This window comes from Leopardus geoffroyi, chromosome D3, assembly GCF_018350155.1.
Source record: "Leopardus geoffroyi isolate Oge1 chromosome D3, O.geoffroyi_Oge1_pat1.0, whole genome shotgun sequence".
NCBI classification, from domain to species: Eukaryota; Metazoa; Chordata; class Mammalia; order Carnivora; family Felidae; genus Leopardus; species Leopardus geoffroyi.
The window spans coordinates 93,721,679-93,739,763 of record NC_059339.1 but is presented as its reverse complement, the minus strand read 5'-3'; the positions used below and the strand labels follow the sequence as shown (position 1 = coordinate 93,739,763).

At 56.2% G+C, this 18,085-nt stretch overlaps 1 protein-coding gene and 1 long non-coding RNA gene across 3 annotated transcripts in view; one reads left to right on the top strand and one right to left on the bottom strand.

Moving 5' to 3' along the window:
- SALL3 (spalt like transcription factor 3) overlaps positions 1-8,458 on the bottom strand; it is a 20,260-nt gene extending 11,802 nt beyond the window's left edge. The window contains exon 1 of one of the 2 annotated variants that reach the window (XM_045457991.1): positions 7,928-8,458. In XM_045457991.1, coding sequence (XP_045313947.1) covers positions 7,928-8,009 — 82 coding nt within the window. In that variant the 5' untranslated portion in view covers positions 8,010-8,458. The remainder of the gene's footprint in view (positions 1-7,927) is intronic. The other variant, XM_045457992.1, reaches the window with a different exon arrangement.
- An 828-nt stretch (positions 8,459-9,286) lies between these two features.
- On the top strand, positions 9,287-11,727 carry LOC123587913. The gene is made up of 2 exons (XR_006707604.1): positions 9,287-9,997; positions 10,579-11,727. It is a non-coding gene; the product is annotated as an uncharacterized LOC123587913 (long non-coding RNA).
- The last annotated feature ends 6,358 nt before the right edge of the window (positions 11,728-18,085 follow it).

Below are 18,085 nucleotides of genomic sequence, written 5' to 3'. Positions count from 1 at the left end.
TGACAGGACAGACCACTGCTGGATCTTATGAACAAAGTTTCATAATGAATTTGCCTTTTAACCGAAACGTAATTTAAAAACTACAGTTAGCAAAGGAAAAAAATTCAACATAACTGGGGTTTCTCGTGGGGCAAATAATTTAGAATCTCCACCTATTTCTTTTTTTTAATTGGGGTGTGTACAAATACAGCGTGATCGGTCTTCGCCATCAAACTCTGAACGTGATTAGCACTCCCTCAAAGTCACAGGGGGCCACACGTTCCGTGAGAGTCTGGACTAGGGTGCGTACGGATGAAAACTCTCACTATTTCACTACGGATTTGCACTCTGGGCCCGCGCGCCTTAAGAATGTCGTTCAACAGCAGCAAGGAGCACTTCAAGGGACTTCGCTGGGGAGGAGCCTCCCCGGAGCCGAGCTTCTAGGCGCGCTGCGACTCCCAGGTTAAGTGCAGAGTGAGGCCACCAACTTCTGATGCGCTCACGAGAGAGGGGGACACAAAGGAAGTTGTTATAACTTGCTTTGACAGCGCTTCTCATTCCGGTGATTAAGTGCGTACGTGCTGAGATGGCAGAGCCGTTTTTTTTTTTTTTTTTAAAAGGGAAAATCTGAATGCAGCTCCCAATTTATACAACTTCTAACGCCCTTTAACCCCGCCACTGTTTTAAGCCAATTCTATGTCGGATTCACACGCATGCAGCCGTGCTCGTGCTTTAATTAAACTTACGTTTGAAATTGGCCTTCGTATTTCACAAATAGAAGTTATGACATCCATCATTCAACACGGCTACAAATTTTTATTTCAAGGTAAAACTGTGTCAGCGAGCCGGTGTAACAATAGTACAAGGATACAAGAGTGTGCGATTTATTTCCAAAGCAATTAGAAACGCTTTCTTTCTTAAGGGAGGGGACTGAACACCCAGCATTATAATCATCATCGCTATTGCCAAAGTAATTTATTTTTTGCATCCTGCCCCTTCAAGGATGGAGAGACTTCGGGCTGTAAACAGGCCGGGCTGAGGCGGGCATCTACAGGGCAGGGAAGACAGCCGCTAACCCCTTCGCCAGCAACCAAGGGCCTCCCCCCCATCCTGGGCAACAAGAGGGTTTGGTCGAGGCTGCTTCCGAAGGTGCCCAGAGCGTATGCTGGACCCGCGGCAGGCCCTGCGAGGAAGAGGCTGTTCCAGGAAAACTCTCCTTGGGCCTTGGTCAGACATGTACCGGCCGTGGCTTCGAGCTGGGCGCTGGAGCTTTAAGGCTGAACCGGTTCTCCTGAACGCGGTCGGGGGAGGGAAGAGAACAGGGGCTGAAAAATAAAGCTGCTTCAGTTTACGAGAGGAAATGCATAATTAGTTCACAGCTATCCCCACACTTGCTACTTATACCGAAGGATTTTGGGGCTTTTATCACTGTTCGAATGTTCTCGAGCAAGTTCTGTGTTGCTCGGGTCTACGGAAGGAAAGTAGGTCCCGCAGCCTTTTAAAGAAAGCCTCTAACAAAAGAACCCCTACCACACCAATCTTAAAATAAAACACATGGGGATTCTTTACGAGAAATGTTTCCGTTCTTAGGCACAGATCCCTTGACGGGAAAGGAACCCCCCAAACCGTTTCATTATTCTCAGTTTTAATGCCTGCTGTTACATAACGCGTATCGGGTTTCCACTGCCTGAAAGTGTAGGACAGTCTTCTGAGGGCCGAGGTGGCAGACGACAGGCAGAGAACCCACACTCGAGACCATCTTCTTGGAGCCACAAGTAAGCAGCACTATGGCGACAGATTTAAGAGTATCTGAGCTTCCCTCGATTTCAAACGTGGTTCCTCGCAGGGCTCTTCGGTTTTCTCTTTGCAGGAGCACAGTAGCTACTGAATAAGCTGCCCGATACAAACACGTGGTAAACAGGGGTTTATAATTTTGGTTACCAACCCCAAATGCCCACATTTGTCCTGCTACGCTCCTGCTACCCGCTTTTAATTCTCTGCCACTAACAAAAGGATCGTTCAGGGCCGGGAAAGGGGTGTTAACTTCTCCACTTTAACTGGGAACCACAAAATGCCACGTGGGCCTTCGGGAAAGGAAAAAGTGCTTTCTCGTTTGCCTTTACCACCCCTTAAAAATCTAGAAGGCATTTTTCAAGTTTTCCTGAATTGTTAGAAGACACTCCTTTTCTTGCAAATTAATTCTTTTTAACTCCTTATGATAGCTTTGAATCCCATAAAGAAAGATGAATTATCACACACTGAGCCCAAGCTGCGAAACAGGAGGGGACAAATAGAGACCCCTACTGTGTTTAACAATGTAGAAGAAATTCCAGACGCAATAGAAAAATTTTGTCCTTTTCCCCGGACCTCCGAGCTTGTGCACATGGAGCTGAACAGTGGGGGGCGCTCTGGTTATGCCGAACGCCAGCACTGACCCGCGCGCGGGCTTCTGTCGCCTCAGTGGCCCACATCTCAAATTTGTTAAGTAAGGACCACCTGTGGCACAGTCACCAAACGTCCTCTGCTTCAAACCTCTGCAGTTTCTCATCGGGGGGGGGGGGGGGGGGGGGAGACACGCTTCCCCTTATGGAGTCGCGCAGGTGGAGCGCAGCCGCACACGCGGCCCGACCTTGGCCTGGACGCCTCGCGCAACACGAAGGTGTCTGCTACGCCGTGGGGGTCGCACAGCGGCCACCGCCTCCGGATGGTCCGGCCCGTGCCCACACGGCAACGACTCCCGACATACGGCACCCGGGCGACCCAGGTCACCCAACACCTGGTGAGGGGGGCAGACAAGGTTCGTGTGGGGTCACTTCTGGGGAAGACGAGCACACGTGACCGGCACGCCTCCTCGGGAGTAGCCCACACACGCAGGAGCCAGAAGTGAGCGAGACCCCGTAGATGCAGACACACCTGCGTCTCAGCAGCCCTGGAGAAGCATCCGTGCACTGTGTCCGGGAGCAGGGCTCCGACGCGCGGGGTGCAGCCGCCCTGCACCCGGGGTTGGGTTATTAAATCATTTCCGTGATCTGTCGGCACCTTACGGCTTTCCACATATGCCAAAAGCCATGTGGGAAAAGCCAGCGCCCTGGGTCGTTGAGGCCGGCGGCTCTGCACGCACAGAGCCACACGACGGAATTAGCAAACGGCGCCGCCTCGCGAGAGGGGGCCCAGGGAGGCCCACGGATTCAGACGAAGTGCCACGGCACCTGCAGGGTTAATTACACAGTTCAAGACGGAACGGCCGAACAAAAGGAAACCGTCCTCTCTTCTTTAAGAACTATAAACACTTGTGCCGGAGGAGATGGGCATTCGATAAGCCGGGCAGCACGGAGCAGGCTCGCGGGTCTCCAGTTAACTCTCAGACTCAGTGTTAACACTTAATAGAACCGTGTTGAGTCCGGCTGCCAAGGTCAACAGCACAGATGCACTAATTGTATTATGAGCTTGACATCTAGTGGCCACCCCTGGCAGGGCAAAGCAGGCAAAGGTTAAATCAGCAAGGCCTGTCACGGCGCCTCTAACTACCCACCTTCGGGGAGAGCCAGGGCCCCACACTCCGCAGCCCTGCCTTCCCGGGGCCGGGCTGGTGGAGCGGGGAGCGGGCCGCAGAGGCAGCCTGAGCAGACCGGGGCCGACTGGAAAAGACAGGCCCACGGAGGACAAGATTCAGACACCGCAGTGGTGCCATCAGGTCTCCGGTGGACACTTCCGCCGAGGCGAGGAGGTCCCCTTTAATTAACCAACAGATCAATCTTAATCTCTAACATAAATAGAGCCCATTACGGCATTTCATTATTTCAGTTAATATTTTACACTTTCTGTAACATGACTAGGGCTATTTGTCTGCTTGGAAACCACACTGACAGTTAGCTGCATTTTAAGTCCTAAAACTGCTCAAATGACAAGAGAAAAATCTAAGAGCAGGACTTTTTTTTTTTTTTTTTATGTAAGAGTGTATCTAAAGCAGTATTAAAGCACTCCATTTTTACACAGATTTTACACATGTGACAACTCGCCACGTGCTGGACTCCAACCTGCCCCACGGTGAGTGGGACCCGGTCTCATCTTCCTAGCATGTTTTGGTCTTATTCTGGCAACTGGTCTACAAATCATGTAGGAAAATAAAAAGTAACAGAACAAAAACAACTTCCTGCTGTATAAATATTATGCAAAACGTATCCTTCTTAGAGCTACTTTGCAACATTAAGAGACAGTGCATTACCTCATTAGCAGCTAAGACTTATTTTGCTTTAAAAAAAAAAAAAAACAAAAAACACCAAAACCAAAACCAAAACCCCCTGTGTCAATTCTCACAGTTAAGAATGCTAAACTCCTACTAATGCTCAGTGCACACAACGGGCGCCCTGGCTGGATCTTCGTTGACTTCCCCGGGGTTTTCTCAGAGCTACCTAGACATGAATGGCAAACCCTCTCAGAGGTTCCAGTTGAAAATGAAATCTGACCCACTTTTGCCATCATCGTGTATGCAAACAATAATCAGCTTGCCTTCTTTTTGTGGCTCTGAACAGATCTAAAAATACTGGATTATGCATGTGTTGTGAAGTTTTAAATGCACATAAAAAACCCCTAACTGCCACGTAATCACTTCTTTCTCTGGAAGGTGGGAATTGGCGAGCTTTGTGTTGACCACCCAATTAGGCATTTTAAAATAGGTTAAGTTTTTAAAATGTTATTTTTAAGATAAATATTTGCAAATTCTTCTTTTCCTTCCTCCTCCCGCTCTCCTCAGTTACTTTTCACCTTTCATGTTTCAGAGAAAACAATCTGCCTACGAATGTTAGAAAGTGGCTTCTGTATTGTTTCCTTTTGGAATGCTGAATTGTAAATGCGTGTAGTGGGCTGGGGGAGCACTCCAGGCAAACCATGCATATACAGATAAAAGAAAAAGGATCTCCTCACCGAGGGCTGGTGGCCTCCTTTCCCTCAGTTTAAACACAGTCTGTGAATACCACTGGTAAATTCTCCAATCACATGCTCACCACATTTAAAAGGATTTTTAAGATAGCCATATGAGTGTAAGTTGGCAGAAAACAAAAACACTTTGAAACAATTAGTGCTAACAAACAAAATCCAGGATGGCAAATTGTTTTAAATTACAACACGCTTTTGTTGTTCCTTAAATACAGCTTTTCCGTGTAACGACAATAAAATATACATCTTTATTAGGATGTATTTAATACAACAAAGGACAGCGGTACCACACTTTCTTAAAGTTCTCAGTAGGGGTATACATGCTGTTCCGGCAGAAGTTTTAATTAATTTTTCTTAGAAGAAAAATATTCAGCTGGCTCAAAAGGTTTCACTATTGATGGCGCACATTCAATTGAATTCTGAGGCTGCATCACATTCACAAATAGGAATGAAATGATCTGCCATCTCAGAAGACAGTTCTCACAGGGAACGTTTAGTCTCCGGCATCCTTAAAATAAAATTCTACAACACGGTCACTCTAGAACTTACCGTCGGCCATCACTACCTTTCCTCCTTTTAGACACGTTGTCATATTTCATTTCTGCCACGGTGATCAGGTTTGGGGAACACTGGAGCTATTTCTGGATTGCTACCATTTCATTGCTTGCCTCAACACCAAAGCCTGGGAAATCCTTTTCTTGGGGAATAAACTCTTTTTACTGTAAATTAACATGGCTGTGCCCTGCTGCCGTCCCCTGTACTGCACTGAGAATTCTGCGTGTATTTGCATTATCGATAACCTTCCACTTTACTTCTGGCATCTCCTGCTTTCATTAACATGTCACGCCCAAAGTGATACAAAAGAAGTGTTTACTTTGTTTCCACGACCCTGTAAACTAACTTGGCTCTCTTGTAACTTCATGCACGGTCTGTTTATTTCCAACGGCATTTGACAAAATTAAAATTTCCAGGATATGTGATTCATGTTGGGAGGCAGGGAGCTTTCACCAGCATTTCCCTTAAGAAAAATATTTTCGTTATCTTACTCACGACGATCACGACAGACTAATACATCCGCGAGCATTCCTCGAGTGAGCAGAGAACATGGTATCTTTTATACTCCACCAACAATCAGTTCAGAATAATTAAATCAGAAAGAACTTATTTTTTTAAACAGTTCCCCCCAAAGTACCCTTAAAACAATCCAGGAAACACACTACTTGAGGAAGGCTCAGCCCCAGACAGGCTATTTCTGGCCTGTTGCAAAATACGATCAGGAACTGTGGCAATGTCTTGACTACAATTCCCAACGACGGTGGAAAACACCAGCTTGACAAACTTTAATCGGACGACGACGGATGAAAATCCTGAGTAGGTCTCAGCACCGAATAAACTGGGTAAGGGCAAGGATCCAGAGGCGGACTGGTAAATAATTTGCTGCATCTTGGGTTTTCGAATGTGGGCTACACATCCTCAACGTGTTTACACTATCAGCTCACCGGGCTCCCGGCTCTGACGTGGAATTAAAAATGAATAGCAGGGCCTCGGCTTGCTAATTGTTAAACACGAGGGGTTTTACTCTATTAATTAAAATATGCTTTAATAGAAGGAGACAGTGCACATTTTGATAAGGAGCCTACAAAGCGGAGAAGTATTTACATTGTTGCATTTTGGGGCGGCTGTGAAAGCCGAGTTTAAGCTATTCAGCAGCCACAATAATAAAGCTTTAAAATTCCTCGCTGGGATGCAATGTAGTTCTTTTGAGGGAAAGACTGTCTTTCTCATTCGGCAGAAATAAATCCATTCACTTGATCATGTAGTCATTGAGGCCAATACAAAACAAACCAAGTGTGAGAAATTCTATGTGATGAAGTAAACAAAACAAAAAAAAAAAACCATTTCCATGACAAAAAGATTCTTTGTCCCTAATCTACCCACCATATGCAAGCGTTTCTTTTTAGCATATCTGCCGCTCTCATCTCGGGTGCCCGGGCTGCACGCGGGGCTCCCCACCTCCACGGCCACAAAAAGACCCGGGCGAGGCCGCCGCCCGCCGCCCGCCGGCTCCCGACGCGGACACGCACCCGTGTCGCCAAACTTTCCGGCGCCGCGTGATAAACTTTTCTGTCCTTTTGTTTCCGTGCGCACGGCCCGGGGCTCGCGGCACAAGGACGCGTCTCCGCATCCGGGCTGCCCGGCCCCGCGGCCAGCGGACCAGCCGGGCAGCCCGAGCCCCGCGCCGCCCCCCGGGGACACCCGGCCGCTGCCCCCCGCTCGCCCGGCCACCGCCGGAGGGAAGCCGGGTCTCCCCCGCCCCCCCCCACACCCCCCGCGCGCAGGGACCACCCCCAGGCCGCGGCGGGGCTCGCCCGGCTTCAGTCCCGGGGCGGCCACGAGGAAGGCCGGGCCCCCGCAGGCTTCGCGGCCCTCGGGGCACACGAGGCCGGCGGGCCAGGGCGGGGTGGGGGGTGGGGGCGGGCCGGCTGGGGGGGGGGGTCGGGGTCGGCGGCCCCGCTCCAAGCGCGCACCGCCGCGGGGCCCTGGCCCCGAACAAAGCTGCCCGGGCGGCCGGCGTCCCCGGCCCGGAGTCCGGCGGGAGGTGAGCCCGGGACGCGCCGCCGCCACCGCCGCCGCGCTGGCCCGGGGGTCGCGCGGTAGCCGAGGCCGGGCCCGGCGTCCGTACCCGGGGAGCCCGGGGGTTAGCGCGGAGGCTGCGGCGCGCGGGCTCACCTCCCGTCGCCACCCCCACCCCCGCCCCCGCTCCACTGCCTCCCTCCCCCGGCAGCTCCGACCCCCAGCCGGCCCCGAGCCCCGCTGCGCCCGCGCGCCGCGCCCCAAGTCCCGGCAACCGAGCCAACTTTACTTGCCCGCAACTCCGCGCCGCGCGCTCCGGGCAGGACCGGGGTCCCCGCGGCCGGCCCGCCGGGGCCGGGCACCGCGCACCGGCCCCGCGGCCGGCGGCTCCCCCAGCCCGCGCGGCGCCCCGCCGGCCCGACCCCCCGCAGCCCCTCACCGTGCTCGGGAGCCCCGTCCGGCGGCGGCAGCTCCTCGTCCGACTTGAGGTGCTGGGGCTTGGCCTGCTTGCGCCGAGACATGCTGCTAGCGGCGCGCGGGCCCCGCGCGGGGCATCGGCGTCAGCGGGGCGGCCGGCGGGGACGGCACGGGGCGCGGGGCGCGGGGCGCGGGCGGCGGCGGCGGCGGCGGCGGCTGCGCGGGCCGCGCATGGGGCTGAGCAATTAGGCTGGTGAATAATGCATGGCCATTAGCGGCAGGCCGCGCCGATTGGCCGGCCTCCAGCGGCCCCGGCGGCCTATGCAAATGAGGCCGCGCTCGCAATTAGCGGCCGCGCGGGGCGAGGGGCGCCTGCGGGACCCGGCGCGGCGGCGCTCACATCGCTCCGCGGGGCCCGGGCCGGCGGGGCGCGGGGCGCGGCGGCCGCGCTGCCCGGGGCGCAGGCGGCAAACTTTGGCGGCGTCCGCGCGGCGCCGTCTCCGCCGGCGCGCCGGGCTCGCCCCTTTATAGAGCGTGTGCGCCGCCGCCCGCGCCCCGCGCGCGCCCCCCCCCCCCCGCCGCCGCCGCCGCCGCCGCCGCCGCCCGGCCGCCCCTCCCGGAGCGAGCGGCCGCGGGCAGGGCTCCGGCCCGGGCGCCTTTGTCTCGCCGGCCCGCTCGGGCGCCGCGCCGCCTGCGCTCCGGGCGCGCAGGGCCGGCCGGCTCGGCTCCTCGGCGGCGGGTCTCGCTCGGCGCGCCGGCCGCGCTCGGGCTCAGGTGCCCCAGGCTGCGGACCGGCTCTCCTCTCCGGGCTCGCGTCCCCTCCGCGGGCTCCCCCGGCGGCCGGCCCGGCTCGGAGGCTCGCGGCCGGAGCGGAGCGGAGCGCGCACGCCGGGGTGGCGGGACTTCGGCAAGACCAACTTTCCGGTTCGGAAGCGGCGCGAGCCGCGCGGCTCCTCCTCTCCCCTCCTCTCCCCTCCCCGCCGCCCCCCCTCCCCTGCGTCCCCCTGTCTCCCCGCCCCACCCCCTCCCCCCCCCCCGGGCCCCTCCGACTCGGAGCGCCCGCCCCGCCCGCCGGGCCTCCCCGCCGCCACCGGCTCCTGAAATCCAAGGGGAGGGAGGGGACGGCGGGGCCGCGGTGTCACCCTCCCCCCCCCACCTCTACCCCCACCGGCTCCCCTTCCCGACGGGTGCCGGGCCGGGGCGCCTGCGGAGCGGGCAGGGGCACAAGGTGCCCCGAGGCCGCGCGACTCAAAGTTCCGAGTCCAGGGAAGTGCCGCGCTCGGCCCGCTGCGTTCTAGGACTTTCGGGGGTGATTTGCGGCGGGGGGTGGGGTGGGTGGGTGGGTGCAGGTGAGAGGGTCGCGCGCCTCGGGCCTGGCCCCGCACCCTCGGGCGGCCGGCGCGGCGCGCTCCCGCACACTCACCCACCCTTCGCCCGCGCTCACACGCACGCGCCCTGGCGCCGCGCGCGCACCCCGCCCTCCCCGTGCACACGCGCCCTCGCCCACTCCCGCGTGCTCACTCTCGCGCGTGTCCTCGGTCCCCGAGCGGCCACCAGGATGTGCCCCAGGCCCTGTCGCTGCCGCGCGCGCGCGCTGCCCCTGGTCCCAGTTTGTCTTTTTTCATTTCCCAAATTTCTTATTTTTGTCCTCACAAGTGGCCCTGTGTGGTACGAAGCTTTGGCACAGATGGCCTCCCCGGTGTTGTGCGCTGGGGGGGGGGGGGGGGGAGCGGGGGAGGGAGCGGGCGGTGACTCTCCAGCTCCGAGCGCCAGGAGGGCTGCAGCTCCTCGCGTGGCTGGGGGTGGGGCGCTCCTGGCTGCGGGAACCCCCCTCCTCCACGGGACGGACCCCGACCCTGCGCGGCTCGCCCAGCTCTCCGCAGGCTTCTTTTCCGTTCTAGAATCTTCTCCCTTCCCAGCCTGCGTTCTCTCTCCTGACTCTAATTGTGGAAGTTTCACGAAGCAACAGCTTTGAGCTGGAGAAAAAATCATTCGGAGGAAGGAAGCGCGCGGGTCCGAATCGTCTCCAAACAGCCCCCGCCGCCACTTTTGTCTCCCCCTCCAAAAAAAGCAAAAAGCAAAAACCTTTAAGGTTGGTTTTGTTTTTGCTTCTTAGTGGCAGGCATATTCATTTGGGTGATTTTGGTTTTGAAAAGAATAAAAAGGCACATAAAAGATGTTTGAAGTCCGGGGCTGTGTGCCCCACACCACAATTCTCTGGTTAAGCCGTTGGGGGGAGGCGGCCGTCCGTCGCCGTTACCCTGTGAACTTTGGCAAATGCTTGGAGCATTTCGGGGACGCTCTCGCATCCGGCACTGGCGCTAGGCGGTGAAAAGTTTGCAGCCTGCAGCCTGGGCTTTGGGGCGAGCGGGCCGGGAACTTAGCTGGGCAGAGGGAAGCGGGGGGCGGGGGAGAGGAAGGGAGCGTGTTGGGGGGTGGGGGTGGGCGGTTGTGGCGGATGGAAGTTTCTGGCAGAATTGGCAGGACCGGCAAGACTTGGGGGAAGTTGCAAAGCCGCGGCAGAAATGTGGATTTCGGTGCCGTCTTTCCAGATGAGAAAAACTCGGAACAATCCTCGGTGGGTCGGACCCCTGGTTAAAGGTGCACTGCTTTTTGTGACCCGGTTAATTCTCTCTTTCTTTCCCTCTTTTTAAAAACCCACACTTTAAGAAGCAGCGGCAAACGTAGGCTCCCGCAGCGTCCGAAGCCTTTCAGAGGAAGCCCGAGCCCGGCTCCCCGCAGCCTGCCGGCCCCCACGGCACCCTCGCCTCCTCTTTGGGCTGCTTTGCGCTCGCCGCCGCCCACCTTTTCTGTCCGCCGCCCCCTACCCCCAGCCTCTCCTCCACACACTGGCAGGATTTCCCTAGGTCTTCCTGGGACTTCCGAACGCGACTGTTTTAATTTTGTCAACCTGCTCTGCATTTTCTACGAGGCGTGGTCTTGGAGAGGATCTTTTAGGTCCCTCCAGCGGAGGCGAATCTGGGACCCCGGCCCTTTATCTGTAAGAAGCTAGCCCTCGGATTGCAGAGGCGTCGCGCAAGTCGTGCAGAGCTTTGCAAGGGGGAAGACGCAGCGGGCTGCGCTCGGCGCCGTGGTGGACACAGTGGCGCTCACGCGGGGAGCCGACGCAGGACCCGGAGCTGCGCCGGCCCGACCTGCCCGCCCCGGTGCGCAGGATGCAGTGGGCTGCGTGAAGTCGCAGGCTCCACGCCGCCCTCCGCGCGCCCTGCTCGGGGATTTCGTTGAGAAAATCGAGCAGACATGGACGAGAGGGTTGGGGGGGGGGCGTTATGAAAAATGGGAACCTGCGCAAATTTGTCGCCAAAAGTGCACATCAGTGAATCTGGCGCCGCCTTGCAAACACCGACGGGGCAAACAAGATCTATGATTTTTATTTATTTATTTATTTTTTTTAAGGTGCAAAGCAAAAGGCGCATTACCTCCTCTCTTACCTGCTCTGCCTTCCTGGCTTCCCTCCGCAGATCTTACACTTTTCTTTAATGGTTTTTATTCAGTGCAGCAAGTTTTAATGAAAGCATATGCATCTTAAGCTCGAGTCACAACAATAGATTTATTGCGAGGTGACAGCGTGTCAACAGCATATTTTCAGAAATGAGCGACAGGATTATCCTCCAGTCGCGCCTGGATTAAAGGCAACCACGGAAATGTGCACCCGAGGTGCGGGCGCGACTCCTGCGTGCCGAACACACATGCTTACCGTCACATGACCACTGCCCATTAAAATATTGTGATACCTAAACACTGTTGCAGAAACAAAAGTTGCTTTTCTTCTCTGTAATTAAATCTAATTTGTTCATCGTCTTTCCTCTTGCAATGTTGTTTTCGTCTTATGAGGCGACACGTTATTGTTTTGTCTGCTTAAATAATATTATTTACAAATTAATACTGTAGATTTTACATTAGTGGAACATGTAATTAGATGTTTGATTTAATTTGTCCCACTTACTCAGATGAAACAGAAAGCCTATCTGCAAGCTGGACTTGACACCGGGAGGTTGAAGGGTTCTGTTTTCACGTCCCACTTTACTGAAGGTACCTGGGCGTCCGTCCACACAGCATACTTTTACCTAAGGGACAGTTGGTGCTTTATCGTGGGCGCGTTTCCCCGGCCACTCCCTACAGAAAAAGAATTCAAGTATCAGAGCTTTATTTTCTGTCTCCTTTCATCCCCCCCCCCCCGACTCCCCCCCCCCCATCAAAGTTCTTGTCACTGGCCTTCACTGCCTTCTCTCCGGTTCCTCCCCTACCCCCAACTTTTGTTTTAGGTCCTTGCCATTAAATTCAGCATGATTTTGTGTCTTTAATGCTGTGACAAGTGACCGCTAATTGGTTCTCACTTGAGCAAAGATATTACCATACTAATATTATTATTGGTAAGAAGAGGTAATTGATAACACCACCTGCCACTCTGGGGCAGTCACGATGATAAATGTTTCCATCAACAGGAAATCTGTGCTTGGTGTACCAAAGCCCAACGCAAACAGCATGTCAAGTGCCAATTATAAAGATGTTGCTTTTCTGTTACATTGTGGGGGCGCTAGGAAACACGTAGCCCCAAATTATATTTATGGCTTTTTGAAAATGCTTTTTCCAAGCTTTTTGTCCACCCACTTGAAGAGAGGTTTCCCCTTTAAAAGAAATGTTCTCCTTAAATAAACCAACACAGGACCACCCGCCTCACCCACATTCCACGCAGCTCCTGCCGGCCCCCTCTTGGCTTTCAAAGCTATTGAGGTAAACACGTCGGAATTTTTAATAGATGGCAGCCAGGAGCATCGCGTACAATCCGTCTAGGACTGTGCTCTGTGGCATCTCGAATGTTCGCCACAGGACGGTGGCTACCTGGCCGGCAGGCATCCCAGGCAAACATTTGGTGGCTTTTTCTGTCACGCAGAGAAGCATCCGCACATGGCCACAGTGCTCACACTTGCGGACGCAAACGACGTGACAGTACTTCTGTGACCGTTGGGTTGCACTTAGACCTGGGAGGGGCACTTCGGCCCCTGTGATTACATAAATAATGCCGGCCCGCTCCGACTTTCACTCCTTGCTCACAGGGAGGCTCAAACGATTATTATTAGCTTGCATTATTAGATGCAGGCCTCAAAAGGCGAAAGCAGCTATTGATAATTGCAAGACGCATACACCAGCTACTGTATCGATCGGCTTGTCCCTATTCCCCTGGTATGGGAGAGATAAGAAGGCTCACTGTTTAGTGCAATATAATTTCTTTTGACCTATCTGCTTGCTACAGACTTATGATGAATAGCCAGAGTGGTTAAAGTCCTTTATCACGAAAGTTACCCCTTGATATAATATTGATTCTTTATAACTAGCTCCAAACACAAAAATCAAACTGTCCACTTGACCATCATCATCATCAATATCATCACAAAGCCTCTGGAATAAAGATCAGCGCCAGCCTGAAAACGCTTTCTATAATCTTACCAGCTAATCTTTATTTGCTGATGATGAAAAGAAAAGGGGGGGGGGCAAGAGGGAGAGTGAGCGGAATGTCATTTGGACGAGCACTATATTTGTATGTGGACGCACGCTGGGCCGACACGCGGCGGCCGCTCCTGCTCCGCGACCGCGGTCAGCGTGGCCGTGCTCCGCAGCGCGCGGCCTCCCCACCCACCCCGCCCCCGGGACCCGGGGCGCCGGGAGGCCAGGGGCTCGGGGAGAGACGGAAGGGGCCCCACGAGAGCTGCGTGACGGAAGGAGACCCACGGCCCACTGCTTTTCCACACCAATGTCACACGTCCTTGGCGCTCGGCCGGCTGCGCTCGCGGGAGAGCGGGGAGTGGGGCGCACGCCGGGTGGGCTCGCCGGCGTGGAGGGGCCGCGCCCGGAGGCGCACATCAAAGGCCGCCGCGCAATTGGTGTGCATTTCCCCCAATTAACGGCATTTCCTGCCCCCTCCCCCCGCCCCCCGCCCGCCCCGCCCCCCGCGCCAGCCGGGCAGCCCTGGCGCAGGGATGAGCCTCCCCACCCCCCACTCCCCCCCCCCCCCCCCCCCCAGCGCCCGGGTGTCCCCGCAGGCGCCTCTGGACGCCCAGGCCCCTTCCAAAGAGAGTTTCAGGCGCCTTTTGGGAGGAGGGGCTTAGAGGGGCAGGGGGAGGGGGACGCAAGCAGGACCCCAACTTCTGAGTCCTGGAACCTCTTCGGCCCCGCGTCGAATTCGATTCTACAGGCTTCGATTCTGGTGTAGACAGGCGGCGGTCTTCGGGGACCCTTTCACTCGACACCCCCGCCCAACCCCCCCCCCCCCCCCCCCCCCCCGCACTTCTGCAAACTCCCCCCCCACCCCCTGCACTTCTGCAACCCTCGGGCACAAGCAGGCTGGGGGCCTCCCCTCCCCAACCTCCGCGGTTTCCTAATTAGCGCCGCGGGGGCTGCGGGCACAAGGGTCCCCCCCCTCCCCCCCCCCCCCCCCCCCCCCCCCGGATTCCACTCCTTCTATGGGACAAAGCCACTCCGCGGCCCCTCCCCGTCGGGCCTGCCCCAGGGATGTCCGGCCCCGCTGCGCAGGGGGGGGTCCCCGGGGCGGCGCCTCCGGGCCCGGGTCTCGCCAGGTGGGGCGGGGCGCTGTCGGCTTCAGGCCGGAGGCGGTCCCGGCTCACTCCCCGCTGAGCCCACCGCCCTCTTCGGGCCGACCCCCGCCCAAGACCAGGCTCTGGGGCCCCTCCCACCCTCATCCTTTTGGCGCCGACCCCTCCATGCCAGGCCACCTCGCTTGGTCGCAGCCTGGAGGCGTCTTGGACCAACCCCCACGAGTGATTTCGTGACCTCGCGCAGCCCTGCAGTCGTCCTGGCTCCCAGAGCCTTGTGCCGGCCTGGGAGGATGTGGGGGGGGGGGGGGGGCAGGGGAGGCGGCGACGTGGCGTCGGAGTGGCCCCAAGCCGTCTTCTGCTAGGTGGGGGCCGCGGATCGCACGCAGGCAGGACTGTCCCCGGGCGCCCCCTGCCCCGGCCCTGTGCGTGGGGCGCACTGTCCGCGCGGGAGGCATCCCCTCCCCATCCCCCTGGCCGCAGAGCACACCCATCTTCCTAACATGTTCAAAGAAGTTTCAGAAAAGCGGGCACAACTTTGATGTGACCGTTCCCATCCGTCTTGGCTTTCTCATTATCACAAATGTCATTTGCTTTGGCTCCGAGCTCTGCAAAAGTGCAGAGCTGAAATTCTGCAGAAGGCCAGGCCTGTGGGCCAGGCACTCACCCAGAGTCCTTGAACCGCGGTGACGGGGACAAAGGCCATCAGGTGCTCCTGTTTAAGGATGGATGTCTTCACTGTGAACCCATGCACTGGGCTATTAGCAGAACAGATCTTTCAGACTGTCCTGGCAGGTCAGGCCCAGGAGAGGAGGAACAAATATCATACAGATTAGAGTCCCTTCACATTCTCCAGGGAAAAAAATAAAAACAAGACGACGAGGAACGTCAGGACCGCAGAAGGAGCAGCCTCATACTGAAACCATGCCGTATGACTTGATTAGCTAAATAAATAAGCAGGTATGTCCAGACACGGGGCCACCTCCCGCCTGGCCTGCAAGGCAGGAGCCTGAGGGGGAGGTGTCTCTCTAAGCCTTGGTGACACCCTGGTCAGGGAAAGAGGATTTTTTCAGGGTTCCAGGGCCCACACGTGCCCCTGAGGCCACCAGCCAGTGCTGCCTCTTTTCCCCACTGGTAACCAGTGTCGGGCAGTTGTGCTTTCTGTGCCTTGAACTGTGTGCGTTCGCTTCCTGCAGACTCTTCTGCCTGAAATCAGACTGGAGGAGGGGACGCAGAGCTCCTGCATGGTCGGAGGGGGTCCCTGCCCTTCAGTGAGGGGCACACTGTCCCCCAAAGACAGGGATCTTCTTGGAATTAGAAAGTTGAGAAAAAAAAAGAGTCTTTTGTAACAATTCTGATCACTACATGAAAAGTGGATTTGCCTGAAGTCTGGAAATGCTTGCTTCTACACAGGCGCTGTCTGCTTTAAGGAACCCTATGAAACCAGATTGCACAGGCTTGAAAGCCGAAGTTCACTCGCTTTACCAAGGGTTCCCACTCTTCTGAGTGTTGGCTGCGGACTTCCCCAAGGAGGCAGAGCTGTAGGGTACTGACGTCAGCCAGCCTCTCCAGGGCATAGCTCACAAAGCCAGGCGCCCTGTGTCACTGGCTCCTCGGGGCCCTGGGTGATGCCAGTATTGTGGGTGTGTTTCCTCGCTAAGCTCAGCTCACGGGAGGGACGGCTCTGGTCTTCCACAGTGAGTTCCTCCCCGGCCTCTTGGCCAACTGGGCCTCCTCCCAGCACAGGGAAGGACAGGCGTGCTCAGAGGCCGAGAGGGTAAACGTTTGGCCGGAAGAGGGGACCAGGCAGGTGAGAAACACAGACGCTAATAAAGGTGTTAGTGGCAAAGAGGGAATGTTGTAGAGAGTAGGGTGCGGAGAAACCCGAGGCTCTGGAAGGCAGGAGGAGAGGGGACATGATCTTGAAACCAGAGAGGGTGCGCTAGGGTGCAGGCCCGGAGGCCGGGCTCTGGGAGGGAGTGAGGGCAGAGCGAGGATAGAGGTGGTTGGCCTCTGGGGCTTGGCGCAGTGGGCCTGCTCAGAGGCCCGAAGAGAGAGCTGAGGTTTGGAAGGAGCACGTGATGTGACGGGTCTCCCGTGTCCCCATCACCAACTCGTCCACACCGCAGAGGAGATGCTCAGGCAGGAGACCCCGTCTCCGCTATGGACTCGCTTCTCCCAGGCGCCCTCTTCTCCGCTATCAGGCACCCGCAGAGCTTAGGAAACGGCGCGGCTCCGTTTGATAAACCGAACTACCGTGGCCGCTTATTTGTTACGGCGAATTTGAGAAGAGAAATCACGCTTGCTCACATATTCAAGGCACAGCTACGATCTCATTTTCTCCGATTGGATCTCTGCTGTGGATCCGAAAGGTCCCGGTCCTCTCCATATAATTTAGCTCTGGTTAGATTTCATTTCATGTTATTTATTTTTCTTTTTAAATTTTTTTTTAACGTTTATTTATTTTTGAGACAGAGAAAGACAGAGCATGAACGGGGGAGGGTCAGAGAGAGGGAGACACAGAATCTGAAACAGGCCCCAGGCTCTGAGCTGTCAGCACAGGGCCTGACGCGGGGCTTGAACTCACGGACCGCGAGATCATGACCTGAGCTGAAGTCGGACGCCCAACAGACTGAGCCACCCAGGCGCCCCTCATGTTATTCTTTTTTTTTTTTTTTTTTCAACGTTTATTTATTTTTGGGACAGAGAGAGACAGAGCATGAACCGGGGAGGGGCAGAGAGAGAGGGAGACACAGAATCGGAAACAGGCTCCAGGCTCTGAGCCATCAGCCCAGAGCCTGACGCGGGGCTCGAACTCCCGGACCGCGAGATCGTGACCTGAGCCGAAGTTGGATGCCCAACAGACTGAGCCACCCAGGCGCCCCCCTCATGTTATTCTTAAATCCATTTCACAACCAGCTTTTGTGGGCCCCGGGTCAGAAGTGCCTGCCTGTGTCCTCTCCAGGACCTCGGGCCACAGCAGGTGCTGCTCTGTGGGCAACAGTGCCGTGGGGCTCGAGAGGGGCTGGCAGGGGAGGGTTTCTCTGAGATGCGTGAACACATCCACGTGCCCACTGGTGAAAGTTGTCACCCTGCCCCTGGGAGGTTTCCTGAGCTGATTCCAGGCGACACGTGCCCCGTGCTTCCTCTCAGTTTCTCACACCCACGGCAGCTTCGCTGAACACCTACATTGCCAGCATCCTGCCGGGACCCCTTCGATTTCCTTGGTTTCTCCAATTGTTCTGGAGAACGTTTTACCTATTCCATTTTACAGGTGTATTGATGTAGATTCAGGGATATTAAGGACATGCCCAAGGTCACTTGTTATTGGTAATGGAGTCTGCACTCGTTTTGTCTTCGCGGGGGGCTCATCACAGAGCGCGGCACATCCTGGTTGTGGTGCAAGTTGCTGTCGCCGCTGATGCATTGTCCGCCAAGGCTAACGTCCAGAATCTTCTGCACAGTGTATTTTCCTTCTGCTGGGCACGTGCCGTCTCTGTAAGTGCCGTATCGTCTTCCTCCGGAGCTCTGGGCAAGAGCATTTTGCCCTTGTCCCTCCTGTCATGGCTGCTATTGTTTGGTGGGGTTTTGGGGGCAGATTACATTTT